At 37.3% G+C, this 14,761-nt stretch overlaps 1 protein-coding gene and 2 non-coding genes across 6 annotated transcripts; 1 reads left to right on the forward strand and 2 right to left on the reverse strand.

Annotated features, from left to right (window-relative positions):
* Positions 1–1,479: 1,479 nt before the first annotated feature.
* Positions 1,480–10,106, reverse strand: znf346 (zinc finger protein 346). Of its 4 annotated transcripts, none has more exons than XM_042499993.1 (7): positions 10,028–10,106; positions 7,340–7,443; positions 6,314–6,406; positions 5,616–5,763; positions 4,571–4,801; positions 4,364–4,463; positions 1,480–3,357 (listed from the first exon to the last, which is right to left on the reverse strand). In XM_042499993.1, the coding sequence occupies exons 1-7, from the start codon at positions 10,083–10,085 to the stop codon at positions 3,045–3,047; spliced, it is 1,047 nt and encodes a 348-aa protein (XP_042355927.1). In that variant the 5' UTR covers positions 10,086–10,106; the 3' UTR covers positions 1,480–3,044. The 4 variants fall into 4 exon arrangements, with proteins under 4 accessions (XP_042355927.1, XP_042355925.1, XP_042355926.1 ...); XM_042499991.1 differs by having other exon boundaries at positions 4,553–4,801; XM_042499992.1 differs by having other exon boundaries at positions 4,571–4,804.
* Positions 10,107–11,916: 1,810 nt separating this feature from the next.
* On the forward strand, positions 11,917–11,989 carry trnav-aac. Its single transcript has one exon. It is a non-coding gene; the product is annotated as a tRNA-Val (tRNA).
* A 2,573-nt stretch (positions 11,990–14,562) lies between these two features.
* trnad-guc lies at positions 14,563–14,634 on the reverse strand. The gene has a single exon. It is a non-coding gene; the product is annotated as a tRNA-Asp (tRNA).
* Between the last annotated feature and the right edge of the window lie 127 nt (positions 14,635–14,761).

The following is a 14,761-nucleotide window of genomic DNA, read 5'->3' on the forward strand; positions in this document are numbered from 1 at the left end:
TTAGAGTAAAATAAGCAAACAATCCAACTCTCTTAAAACATTTTACTTTTTGCACATCTTTGCGGCATTTATTTTCCCTCAGTTATACACAACTTATATTGAAAGTAAACCTTAAATCACAAAACACCTAACACACAAATGATGGGGGTCAAAACAAAAAAAGGCCTTTGTATTTTATACACCATGAACTTTACAGTATGTATGAGCCCTCTTTGTAGAAATACATCCCAAAAAAATATTTTTTTTTTCTTTTAGCCAGAAGGTTGAACATTCAATACTAAAATATTCAACCGCTCATCTTGTATAAGGACAAATGGACTAAAAAATTTTTTATTCTATATTGACATCACTTTCTAATTTGACATCACTCTTGAAAATTGATGTGGTAAATACTGTAATCTCTGCTATTGACAGTACTTACAGAGCTCAGAAAGAGTCTATCAGTCTTTTCTAGAGTTTATAAAGCCCCAATGCAGAAGCAAAGTATTTAAAAATCTTTCACCCTTCAGTAAAACAAAAACTCAACAGTACAAAAAAGCTTACACACACCGCTGTTAGAGATTTTAAATAAGAGGACAGAATCCATGTTTCTCATCATAATCCCTTCCATCCATCCAGACTCCTGAAAATGTTAAAAATTGACATCAATCTCTAAAAAAAGCTTTTTGTTGACAAATTCTGGTGCTCTTTGAAGCAGCAGATGATCTAATTTACGCTCTCTGAGAGCATGATAACTTTTTTTTTTTTTTTTTTTCAGCAGGCATTAATGATGAGCCTCTGATAAAGATTTACATTCTCACAATATTATTTGACCTGCAGGAAAATGATTTACTCCTTTTGCTATGCAACTTAAAGAAATTGTGGAAATAAATCATTTTACAGGGATACAATGTATGATTGGGTTATTAAACTGAACCTAAAAATAATCGTTTTACCAATTGTTTATTGTCTGTTTACAATGAAACTGTAGTGAACGAGAAAAAGTAAACATAAAGTAATTTGGGTCACCTGAACAGAAAAACTCAGCTCAGTCCAAAACATTAAGAAGAAAATCTACCAATTCGCAATCTGATACTTGATGACACAAAACAAGTGACAATTCAATGAAAAACAACCCAAAAAAGCAACTTCTGGAGATATTTTGGCTTTAAATAAAAATATATATATAAAAGAAATTAAAAAAGTAAAATGCAAAGTAAAATTCAACTAGTGATTAATATGATATCAGTTTTTAGAAATTAGATCCAGCACCAAGACAGAAAGTTTCTCTTTCCATCTGTCTGGACAGCGATGACGTTAACAAAACTGGCTACAGTGACTCATTCGGCTGTGCAAAACTTTGATTTTACTTCTTTTCCAATGTCTTCAACATCAGGTTTAGAAATAATTAAACTTTAAGAAAGCAGATAAAATTAATGCCTGTTAAGTTAATATTCAATCAATAAATAAATACAAATAAATAAATACTCCTATAAAATAAATCCTGGAACAAATAAATGGGGCAATATAAAAATAAATTTAAATATATAAATGTGGCAATGTTGTTCAATAGCTAAATGAATAGGTTTTTATTTTTTGAAGACACATTTTTCAAAGGACTCCTTATATTAATTTTAGGGATGGGCATGAGTACTCGAGTACTTATTTGGATATCAGTATTTGGGCTCGTTAAGCAACTCGGTGTCAGATGCTATCTGCTTCTACCAAGTTAGCTCCTGCTAACTGTGCAGACATTAAACTGAGGAGAGCGGCTCCTTAACTGCCCTTTAGTGCTGATTCTAACCTATATAACATAACGTTAATGGCAGCAACAGAAAGATGGCTGAAATTTCTTATGTGAAGGAAGTTGATGGAAGTTCTCAAATATGAAATTTACTTAAAATACGCATCCCTATTTATTTTATCTTTTTTTTTCATCCAGATGAATGGGGTGAGAAACTGATGCGGTATTATGAAATAAAAGTACCCTGAAATAAATAAAAGCAGTCCTTTGAAAAAAAAGTTTTAAAATAAAAACCTATTTATTGAACTATATTGTATGATTTACATATTTATAATTACACTTATCTACATATTTATTGCCTCATTTATTCATTTCAGGATTTATACCAAAGACTGGTTTACTTAAGTACATATTTACTTATTTAATATTGACTTTACTGGCATTTCATAGCGAAGATGTTTCAATAAATACATTCACTGGAGATGCAAAACAACTCTATTCAGTTGCAGAGAAAAGTGAGGTGAAAAGCAGCTTTGCTTTGAATGTTCATTGATAACATGTGGCGCTCATACTAGATGTTAGTATTGGTTACATGTTAGTCAGGGCTAAATGATAACAATATCCCACTCTGTATCCGCCTGACTATACCAAAGTTTAAACAGAGTTTCTGGATTTAGACTTTCTGCTGTTTTTACGTTGATGTGTACTACAGCGGTCCTGAGCTGATACTAAGAATAGTATCAGGGCTGGTATCGGGGCAGAGCATATGTTAATCTACTGATATCGGCAGAAATAAAGCCAGCCTGTCATTAGTACTCTGCTGTTAGGTCTACCTCTGCCTGCACACAACTCAGTACGTGTCTCATTTAATGAAAATCTGAATTTTGCTGGTTGCTGACTGCAGATTGTTGTTAAATAAATGACTTTGCAAAGCTTCTTTTGTCACATGAAAGAAGAATTTAGAAAACTTATTTCACATGATACCCAGCCCTAATGGACTTTGACTTTCTCCAGTCAGTTCAAGTTTGTAACAGAAGACGACTCTCTTTTTTTAATTTAACTTAAAAAGTATTACTGTGTCCCGTCCTTTCACCTATTCACAAGTTTGATTCATTTGAGGAAAGAACTTCAATTGTTTCAATTGGGAACTGAAAATAATAAAATAGCACGCTGGGGTATTCCAAGGTCCAGATGACTCTGTTTACCAGATGAAAGCCTACTGAGGTCTATGGAGCTTGATGTTAATGTGTTAACGGGGGCTGGTTGTTGTGTGTCATTCCAAGTCCTGACTGAAACCTCTGCAGTCTAGACCAGCCCAGTCTCAAGTAAATTGGTCCTCCTCTGAGTACTCTGTGTCCTCCGGAGCGTACTGGTTATCTTCGGCTACGTACTGTGTGTCATCTGCCAGGGCATACTGGTCATCCCCGGGGGCGTACTGGTCATCCCCAGGGGTGTACTGGTCATCCCCGGGGGCGTACTGGTCATCCCCAGGGGCGTACTGGTCATCCCCGGGAGCGTACTGGTCGTCTGCCGCAGTGCACAGGTTGTCTCCGCCAGCGGACTGGTTGTCGGCCTCGTACGGTTGTTCTGCTGCGTCTTGGTTCTCTGCAGTGTTCCGGCGTGATTTTTTCACTCTATTAAAAGACATATTAAAGTTTATTTCGACTTCTCTCAGTCCCTCCAGGGTTTTGCAATGCTGCAAATGCAAAATTAAAGAAGTGTTTGACCGATACAAAGAGGGTCCTTAAATAAAACTAGACTATGCAGTAGAAAGACACAAATACTTTTGAAATTGGTGCTACATGACCAGAGAAAAAGGGCTGGTCTTCACTATTGCTCAACAGGCAGAAAACCTACAACTTCAAAAAATGCACCGCACCACACCAGACCAAAAGGCGCTGCCACTGGTAGGTGCAATGCAGTAACAGATTCTTGGTTTGTGTATGATCAGCGCTGCTTAGTTTTACCATTTGATCTCCGTTTTTTCGGCCTCTGTTTTCACTGTGCAGGAAACACTATGGTGTTCACTTCCTGTTCACAAACTCTCGCCATCACAGCTTAACACTAAAATGTGTCTCTTAAAACAATTTTGGAGAGACATTGGCAGTGCAATGACATAATCTTCATATTTGATCAGGATTGCCTAATTTTAACATTTGATCAGATTTCCGTCTGAGTTTGAGAGAGAGGTGCTGGTCTAACAGCCTGAGAGCCAGCAAATCTCTGTCAGTTGACATTCAATATGTCATCTTTCTAGCTGCTTTCTTAGGAGTAGCTTAGCTCGCTAACTGGCTAATGGCTGCTATCTCGCTGGTTAGGATCAGTGGTGCTTGATTACATGTTTCCACAATTCTGCCGACGTAGTTGTATGTGGATTTAAAATGCAGTTCTATTTACACTTGTGTTCAACATGGTCACATTGTGCCCTGACCCCCTCCGGAGGTGGTTTGGGCAATTGGATCACAATCTCAGTATGTTTTGGGTGCATTTACACCTGTACTTGAATGTGGTCAAGCTTTATCCAAATTCAATCCGATCATACAAAACACACTTTAATGCAAGTTGTATATTAGGATGAGTAATGAAACAAGCTAGCATTGAAACGTGATTATCAGGCTGAAAAGCTGTGTGTGCACTTACTGGTTCTTATGTTTGGCACCACTGATATGAAAATGGTACTGCTCCACGGAGTTCAGCTCAAGGTTGCAGACGGTGCACGGGTAGCCCTTCACTGTGGAAGCTGTCGACACACAGACAAGGAGAGATGTTAGTTTTCTTTAGGTCTGTAAGGCTGAAATCTTCCACACGGAAAAACAAAGACATGACCACCTGGTTCTGTGGCCTGACCTGGTGCAGTGGAGGGGCCGTACGTCTCCATCAGTTTCAGCTTGGTCATCTGTTTTCTATGCTTCTTGCCCACGTAGTGCTGCTGGGCCATGAGTGGGTTGTTGAAGGAGGCCTGGCAGATTGAGCAGAAGCGGTCCGGGTTGTTGTTGTTGCCGCCCATCGCCGGCATGCCGCTCGAATCATCTGCAGGTTTCTTCTTAGGCTGCGCTGTTGGTGGTGTTTGTGAGGCTACTGCTGGTGACGAAATAAAATAAAAATAATAAGCATCTTTACAAGCATCTGTTACAAAGGAAAACATGTAAATAATCAGAGCTGGGTATCTGTACTTGCACCCTCTTTAAGGTATCAGTCAAATTAACCGAAGTAATATCAGTAGTTCTTCAGTCAATGCCTCCATTTAATCCTTTTTGTACTCACGTAAAAAAAAAAGACTATTGTGTGGTTTTTGCTCTGAGATGTAGTGAGGTCAGGTGCAGTGTATTTTATGAATTTGGCAGTTCAGCGTGCCAAGATGCCACCCAAACATTCAAGAGTATGAGGGCTGCCCCTTGAAAGTTGGAGATTCAAATCATCCCTCAGTCAACTGAGACTGCTTCAAGTCGAGTAGTCGTTTTTTTTCTGTACAGTGTACTTCTGCGTTGTGGTCCCCAGATTATGCTGCAGAGTGAGTGCTTTTGACTTTCACGTTACTCTTTGCAGCTTTGACATGCAGGCAGTGGCATGTAGGGAGACAAAGACTGCACCGAAACGTCAAGTAGTTATGAATTTACATCTCATAGCAAGTTAACAGGATTCTGTCTTTGGCTTGTGTTTGATATCTAGTGTCTGCAAAAAATGTTGCACATTCACGATCCAATGTTAGCACATTTAGCTTGTTTACTATATGACATGAATGCTGCTGTCACACTGAACATCTTGAGGACCCCTTCAGACTTTAAAACTTTCTATGGAAAACAAACAGAATCGTTGAATATTCGTATTGAACATCAAAATTCGATTCCAGCTCCATAATTCTGAGTTGGGCACAGCCCTAGAAAGCACGTACCTGGGGCCTGGGGACCAAAGGTTTTCAGCCTCAGGTGCTTGGCGTGAACTTTGCCCTGGTAGTGAGATTCGGCCATCACAGGAGAGGAGAAGGTCATGTCACATAAATGACACGCCTTAGACCGGTCGCTGTCTCCGTTGTTACAGTCCTGTGTACAAAGACACACGCAGCAACATTAATCATTCATGGCTACGAGAGGCATCATTTGTCTTATTAAAAAAGGATGACATGTCACTGTACGATACATAATCAGCTCAAGAGGTCCACTATGTTACTATGTTCTCTGTCGGGGCTTTCAATTACATCAGCTGTGAGATGCAGTTAACTGATACACCTGTTCTTCATTGTAATATATATTTAAGATAAAATTAGGCTAGTTTTCCCTCAAACACATATGTTTATTTTTAATTAAGTGTACCAAGAGGTGTATACACAAGGATGCTAAAGTAAACAGAGGAAGCACTACTGAGAAAGTGGTGCAAAAAGCAGCAGCAACATTCAGGGTTAAACTTAAAATACACAGACCTCCTGCAGAAATGTTGACAACATCCCGGCATAAACTACTACTGTTTGCTCAAGATCAAAAATATGTTTTCAAGTTTTATTTTCAGTTGATGGTTGGCAAATGAACAGTGACTCAGAGCATTAGTTCAGTTTGGGATGACGGAAAGTAACTTCTGTGGTGTGTTTTTACTCACACTCTCAGATGGTGACTTGAACTTTTTGACCGCTGGCTCCTTCTCATTTTGGCTGGAAAGATAACGGCGCACTTTGTTGGCATGTTTCTTGCTCTGAAAAGACACAGGTGCAAATGTTTTATCACAAAATGGACAACAAATATCAACAACCCGATCCAACAGCATCTAATTTACTTCCAGAAGTACAGAAGTTTATTTGTCACACAGAGAAGAGGCGGCTTCTGCTTTTTGATAGCTGGAGTGTTGCTTTCAACGACTTTGGCAGATGGACAAAACATTTCATATTCTGTCCTGAACAGGCAAACACACCTCCTTCATGGTGAAAATGATACATAGCACTAGCGCTTAATCGAAGTACTGAGCAAATTTTTAAAAAGCAGTTCACGTTTGAAAACATTTTGTCAAAATTGTTTTTGAAAATCCACGCTAAATTTTCTGAACATCTGGAAACGGTTTAATCTCTTCTTCTATGGAAACACAATTTTAGCTAAATGAAGAAACTACATCATCGTATAAAAAACGTTGTCACACCTCAACGCATTAGAGCTACGTTACCTCAACAGCTACAGAAAATAAATATGCCGTTATGTTACATTACATGAAAGGTTATTCACGGATGATTAGTAGTCATTACACACAACAAAATTCCATGACTTTTCTAAAATTTTTCAATGATTTCTACTTATTCCACTACTTTTCCAGGTTTTCCATAACTGGCACCCTGTTTTCAGTCAGCAAAAAAAAGTGCATCACAGCCAAAAGTTTGGTTACTTTAAGTTGTTTCCATTTACATATTTTTCTGTTTCTGTGATCAGACAACTTAATTTGACAATATCTCATTGATATTACCTACCCTGCAGGCTTTATTTGGAAATGCTACTTAAGTAATAATAAACCCATTAATATGATGTAAGGTGTGGTATATACATCATACGCAGAGTTCACCCTTTAACACTGAGCATAGTAGCACCGTTAAAAATAAAATCCCCTGACAATGAAACAGCAGCAGACTGTGGGCTCACTGACCTGATAATGAGTCAACTTCTGAGACTCCGAAATTAGGACAGCACTGCAGACTTTACACTGGGAGTCAGAAAACAGGTCGCTATGCTCCTTTATCATCTTATTTACTGCAGGAGGAAAGAGAAACAGAAGATTTCAAATCAGGTCACATCTTTTGGGAAAATCTAATTATAACACAACGTGAAAAAAAATCTGTGGCAAAAGTTCAAACAGCAACTCTGTTCAGGATTGTTTTCATTTATCAAGACAGCTCAGTAGTGTGCACCTTTAATAGTGATGAAATACTCTGTATTAGACTTATTTGAACAAGAACCTTATAAACAGCCAATTTATGGAGTAGCATTATTCCCGCCCTAAGACATGTTAACAATACACACAAGTGCTCTGGCAAACAAATCTGTAACAGCGGACACGTACACATGTTTTCGGTTTTACTGAGTTTGAGTCACTGTTCTTGGCTCACATGATCAGGAAAAGTTATTTAACAACTAATGATACATTAGACAGGTGTGATTAAGTCAAGTTTTAAACCAGAGGATTTAACATGGTTGGATATGACATTTTAGGACAGGACATGACATGTCATGATGTCTTTTAATTAGTTGGTTTAGATGAGCACTATTTAATTAAGCAATTTCAAATGTTGAATACATTACTGTCAAAGTTTTAAGGCTTTGTGTCGTTCAAAGGTGTTCATTACAGCTTTATTAAAATAAATTCAACTGTGTCATTGGACAGAATATAGTCAGGTACTAAGACAACAAAATGCAGTTTTGCATCTAACCAGAAGTGCAAAAAGCAGTTAAGTACGCAGTAATGTACTGAATAATATATGATATGGGGAAAATCAAATATCACATTATCTTCAACCTCAATCTCACTTTTAAGGCAAATTGTATTGTCATTGGTATTTTCATATTTACACACTGATTTTTTTTTTATTAATAATCATCATCAATGTGACTACAGTGTTTAAGTAAATAAAAGCAAATAACAGAACAGCTACAACATAATGGGTAAGAAAATGACATCATTACTGAAATGCTGCATTTGAAACAAGGGAAAAGACAACACCCACATTATCAAAAACCTAAGATGACACCTAGTCTCATATCAAGATATTGATGTAATAGCAAGCATTGCAGCTATCATTGTATATATATTTTTTTAATAGTAAGAGAGACGATGCAATGCTCACTTTATATTTGGCACTGAGTGTGCAAGAGCAATAATAATGTAATGATATAATATATAATAGTTTAACAGTCACAGGACATTTTCTGCAGTACTTTAGGCTTTTTCAATGTTTTTTTACAGTGTGTTATTTGTGCTTTGACTGAGTAAAGGACCTGGATACTTCCTCCAACACAGCACTTCAGGAGTGCAGAAATAGTTACACAAAAAGACAAAAATGGAAAGGACTATTCGTTATTTATAACAGGGGAGATTTTGGTGCAAAGAGGGTGAAGCATGTCAAATATTTTTTTAAGCAGAGGGGAGGGACCTATGATTTTTATTTTGGCTTAGGGGAGGGGCATACAACTTTAAATGTCCGTATTTTCTGTTTATTATAATGCCATTTTTTTAAGAAACATAAGTTTTCTTTAAAAATTACCTAAATCACACCAATTATCATAACCAGAAACTGTAAAAATTGACATAATCATTAGATTTTCACATTTTTTGACAGCCCTCTATCACATTTTGTGGGACGAATGTTTACGTTATAAAATAAAACAATCACCAAATCTTTGTGTAAAAGAGTGATATTTCATCAGAATCCCTCCATTCTGCATGTCTCACTGAAAAATGTGTCTGTACCAACAAACCAGCATGCAAGACAAGTTTTTTATTTGTTATTTCGGGATTTCTTCTTAAAATTTTCACTTTCAAACATCTCATGTTAAGTTGTGCTGTTGTTGTTGTTTTTAAATTTATCTACCTATCTATTTAACTACTAATTTATGGTGGAGGGAGGGTCGTGCATTTATCCCAAGTAACTCAAAGAGGCTCAAGGAAAAATATATTTGTAGCTTTGGGGAGTGTAAAAAAACAAACACACAAAACGAAGTCACACCTCAGCTACCTCCTCCTCTAGTAAATAAAGAGCAGTCCCTAAAGTGTGCAAACAGCAGAAATGCATGACAACCATTCAGCAACGGCGATCCAGCCAAACAAAGATGTACTGACAGGTAGAACAAATCTCTAACACAGATATTAGACACGTCTGCTTTTAAAACTATATATTCAGTCATTTTTTAAAAAGTTTAGCAAGCATGCTCTCCATTCAGAACATGTGTCTTGTGCTGCTGACGTTAAACGTCACACAAGTGAGATTGACCGTTATAATGTTAGCTAACCCGGTGGCCTAAAAACATGCATGTCTCGTGACCCAAATGTAGACATGTCCCCCTCTTTTTCCACTAGTCCACGGACCGATGAATTGATTCACGATCGTTAGAAAGCAACAACGGATGCAGACACGCTCTCATCGACCTTGGAGGTGAAACGGCCACAGCTAGCTCCGCTTAGCACAAACCTGCTCACCCTGCAATGCCGGCTATCGTTAGCTTGCAGGAGGCTAACGGCAAAACTAGCAATCCGAGCCCGATCAACCGCGACTGAGACTGAGTGTACTGATGCAGGCTTGTTTCAAATAAAACGTTAAAACAACGAAGAAACAAGTCGTACCCTCCGCCAGCCCCGAAGGTAAATAAGGGAAATCGTCCGTTTGCATCTCGACGGCCATAATTTCTGCTCCGAGCCAGCGGCGTCCCTTTGCGCATGCGCAACTGACAGGTAGACAGTGGTAGAGAGGGCAAAATTACAGAGGTCTCACTCTGCCTTTGTTTTCTAGGCTAAAATAACAGGATTTCATTTTCCCCCCTTCAAAATATGACCTTTACTTTCAAAAATAACACTTTCCTCTTTATTCAATAGTTAATATGCCATCTTCTAAAACATTTTATCAACAATTAATTTGCTACTTTCTTTTCTATTTTGCATAATAAGTATTTACTTAAGAAGTTGACATACAGTATGCTTTGAACCCTTGACACAAATCCAGTCTTTGAATAAACAACAAGCCATTAAAATTCATAAACAAAACATTAATCCCTTTTTTTAATAGTTACTTCTGGGCACTCCTACACTATCAATATCGCATTATTGATAGTTTTGGTTAGTAGAGTGAAGAATTTGTCCAGCGCAGTGAAGTAAATTAGTATAGCAGCTTCTAAATCTGATGAACCATCAGGTAGCAAAACAGTAAGAATAAAAAAATAAATAGCAAAAAGTGTTACACACCTTTGTATTGTTGATTATCTGTAGAAAATAGACCTAGAAATATAAGTATATCTGTGAGTGATTGTTGCAGATTTTATACCCCTATTAGGACAATGTATCCTCCGGGATACAGACACTGAATGCCTAATTATCAAAGTTGTTATAATACAAGTTATTATTTTTCAACAACATATAAAATCATCTTTAAAAAACAATTTTATAAATAAAGTTCCCCCCAATATATAATAAACATAAAAAAACACGTACGTCTTGGTTATCGACTTTGTTCACGTGGGATTATACTTTGGAATTTGCTTCCTATGTTAAGTATATTTTTGAATATTGGCATTAAGTCACATCACCTGAGTAGTTGACCCATCTCCCTCTTCAGTGTTTCACATTATTATCAAGTTCGCCCACTTAATGCCCCTCCCTCCACAACCTGTCAAATTACTGTATCTCTCAGGATACAGGAACCATTTTTAAAGTGATTCACAGTGGGAATTGTTTTTGTACTTGTAGTATACATAAAGAGCCAGAGTGCATAAAACAGCATCAAAGTAGAGCTTGTCTATCACAAAAAAGTGCCAGTGCCACACACCCCAACAGAGGTCCTAGCCAAGACACTAATGTCCTAAAATATGAGAAATGTACTAAAATCCTGGCAATGTCCAAAAATCATCAAAATGACCTGATAATCGTAGATACATTCTGAAATCCTAGTAATGTCATAATGTCCTAGAAATGTCCATTTATAACAGAAACATCCTAAAGTCCTAGATATGTCCTAAAATCCTAGAAACATGTATGGGACCGCTGCGATTGACCAATGGCCTCCTGTCATTTTGCAAAATTGCCCCCAAAGTATGTCTGATTTAGTCCTTAAAGACGATCTTTGAATCAGCCTGTGATTTATCCATGAGCTCAAGTTTGTGTTGCAGTTTTTCAGATTAATCCACTAGGTGGAGATCATAGTCTGTATTTAGACAAATAGCCATTAATGGATCAGACACACTCACACAACAGAGGGCAGAGCAATGCTTCTGTGGAGGGCAGCTTCAATACAGTCAGTAAGGGCAATATGTAATAATAGCATTTGAAAGCTGTCGTTTGTAATAGTAGAGCTTTTCAATACAGACTAAACGTCTAAAGACAAAATCTTGTAAACATACGACATGTGTCTTTTAGAGCTTCCCTCCACCTTTACAGTTCATTCATCTTCTCCAAAGCCATACACTGGCAACTCATACATGACTTTACTTAATGTAGAATGGCGTGCGTAATGGACATCATCGGTTTCCGTAGTGTAGTGGTTATCACGTTCGCCTAACACGCGAAAGGTCCCCGGTTCGAAACCGGGCGGAAACATGTTTTGCATTGAAGGACTGATACCTTTGATAACTGATAAACATACTGTTACGACGCAGATGTTAGCTTCTAATTCATCAGTTAAGGGGTTAGTTAATGAAAAAGCAACGTACATTGTCGTTTTTAACAGTCTTTGTCTCGTCTTTATGTATCTCTCACCGTTGTCAAAGCATGTTTGACATTTAAGGTAAAGCCCCGTCTCTGACTGAAACCCAGTGTCACATTTGTAAAACCTGTAATATATTTGTGAAAATACAAAAAAGTACATTTCATTGATTTTTTTTCACCAGGTTTAAACCCACTATATTTAGATGGGTCAAATGTGGACTATATTATCACAGAGAGGCTAAAAATGATCAAAAACAGATTCAGATTTGCAAAACCTTTATTCTTTTTTACCTAGTCTAATGTGGTCATTGCAAAAATAAAAAAACAAAACAATAAAATCTTAATATGTTGCACTTGCACAAATAGGATAGAGATTTCCAAACTATTTTTTTTTCTTTTTTTTCAAACAATCCTTACCCTCCCTGTGATATCTAGTCCAGATTTGACCTGTTTTATTATGATGGTTTCTGATTAGGACCTGGTCCAATGTGGTCAACATGTTAAAAAAAATATTATTCTAATTTTCTAGCATGATTTTACAACAGTAGGAGGGATATTTTGGAGTAACATTGTCTGAATGCTGACAAATATAGCGAAAAAGAGCTCGCATGCAGAAAATTGCAAAAATTAATCAGGCAAACAGTTCTGATTTCCGAGCAAACACAACTTTTGCTGATGTCCCGAAACGGTCATATCCTACCTATAAACACCAGATCATGTAGCACCATTGATGACCCCCACAAATAAGATTGTACCGCTTTTAAACCATGGATGTATTATAAGGAAGTCTGGATACAGCCGTGGGGGCGGGGCCTCATTCATTTCTAAGCTTCTCAGTGGCGCATGTTTTAAACAATACTAGAAGTAACTGTGCGCGCTCCCGCGATGTGCATCACGATCAACTCAGCAACAACAACACAGTCTGATTGTAGCTAGCCGTTAAGATTGACGCAAGTTTTTTCGCTCAAACTCAACTCAGCTGAAGCCACAGAAGTCTTCGTGTAAGCAACACTTCGGCAGTCTTGTTTTTTTTTTCTTGTTTTTGAAGGGCGGGGCATGTTAGATCCCTTTAGAGCTCTGTCGTTGGGAAACGTTAGATATAAATGTAGTTGCGGTGATTGTATGGTATTTACGGTAATGTTAATGTTTGCTTACTAGTTAGCGTCCTAAACGTTAGGTTAACGCACTTAACGCTAAGTATGTTTTAATATCAGTCACGATGTTGCGCGTTGACTTGGACTAAAAGTAATTTTTAACTGATGTTATGTCATGCTCACTGAAGGTAATTAACTGTGTGGAGGCTAATTATTACGACTTAATGCTGTGGTATCAATAATTCCTACAAGCTGTGGATGTAGCAAGCTAAGCTAGCAGCGATTAGCATAATATTAGTCTTAGTTTTGTAAATTGATACTAACTGCGTAACCTTAGCTAACTAACTTTCGAGTTGATGAAGCTATACCTAACCTCCTGTTGTGTAGTGGTAACACACTGGTCATATTTGAGAGAAAAACTGGGTCCAATGATGGCGGGAGTGTTGCCGCTTTGATGTTGCTTTCACAGTCACAGCTAACACAGCTACTGCAATAATGTTAGCGTTAGCCAACCTAGTACCTCAAAATTGTTGACCAAGAAGTATCTGAACAGTACTCGAGTAAATGTACTTAGTTACATTTCACCACTGTAAAGAGGATAATAATTTTAACCTCAGTTTACAATGATTAATAACAAATGACTGGTGTGCAAGGTTGGAATAAAAAATAGCATTGCTTTTAAGGACTACATCTTATGTGCAAAGTGTTATATTTAATTTTTTTTATATTACTGTGAATTTAAATGAAATGTTTAATATTCTGTACAATGTTGGAGGCACTTGTGTGTTCACCTGCGACGTATGCAGTGTCCAGTCAGCCACCGCTTTTCCACAGAGATCTCAAAGTAAGTTTTTGACTCACCCAAAATCTTTATAACTTGCTGTATCTGTATTCTTGTCTGTCTTCTACCAGTGGTTTAATCTAAGTACATTTCCTCAAGTACTGTGTTTAAGTGTGATTTTTAGATACTTGTGCTTCCATTTTCCACGCATTTTTTTTGATCAACATTGTACTTTTTACTCCAGTTATCTATCTAAAAGCAATATTTACTAATAATCTAATACGCACTCTAAATGGGGCATGTCTGGTGTATTTTCAGTATTTTCCACTTCAATAATTAAACTGCATTTGTTTGATAATACAAGTTAGCACTGCAAACATAGTACTGTTAAATATCATAATGGTTATGAAGTAATTCTGCTTTTACATTTTTTGTTGTATCCAAAGTGTAGAGCAGTTGAAAGTGTGTAAAATTCTCCATTTGTGTATTTACTAAAGGACTTGTTTTGAGAAAATATAAATGTTGCCAAAACTATCAAATACTGTGCTGAACAACAAATGAAAAAAATCCTAGATAGAAAAATATTGAATCTCCCCGTCGGGGAATCGAACCCCGGTCTTCCGCGTGACAGGCGGAGATACTGTCCACTATACTAACGAGGAGTGACGTGAAAAGGTTGGTGACCAAATATGGTCATGTAGGTGGCTGTCGCTGTCATTTGTCTTACTTTCTTTCTGTAAAATTTTCATTTCTCAATCATTTATTTAATTCACTGAATTTAACAGGCTT

This window comes from Plectropomus leopardus, chromosome 13, assembly GCF_008729295.1.
Source record: "Plectropomus leopardus isolate mb chromosome 13, YSFRI_Pleo_2.0, whole genome shotgun sequence".
In the NCBI taxonomy this organism is placed as follows: Eukaryota; Metazoa; Chordata; class Actinopteri; order Perciformes; family Serranidae; genus Plectropomus; species Plectropomus leopardus.

Excerpts from the sequence above, each read along its gene's own strand:
- znf346 (XM_042499990.1), bottom strand. The coding sequence starts at position 10,085 with ATGGCCGTCGAGATGCAAACGGACGATTTCCCTTATTTACCTTCGGGG. Across the intron at positions 5,764-6,313 it reads TCAAGTCACCATCTGAGAGT|GACTGTAACAACGGAGACAG; the intron begins GTGAGTAAAAAC and ends CTTTGTACACAG. Across the intron at positions 4,464-4,552 it reads AGGTCAGGCCACAGAACCAG|CTTCCACAGTGAAGGGCTAC; the intron begins GTGGTCATGTCT and ends GTGTGTCGACAG.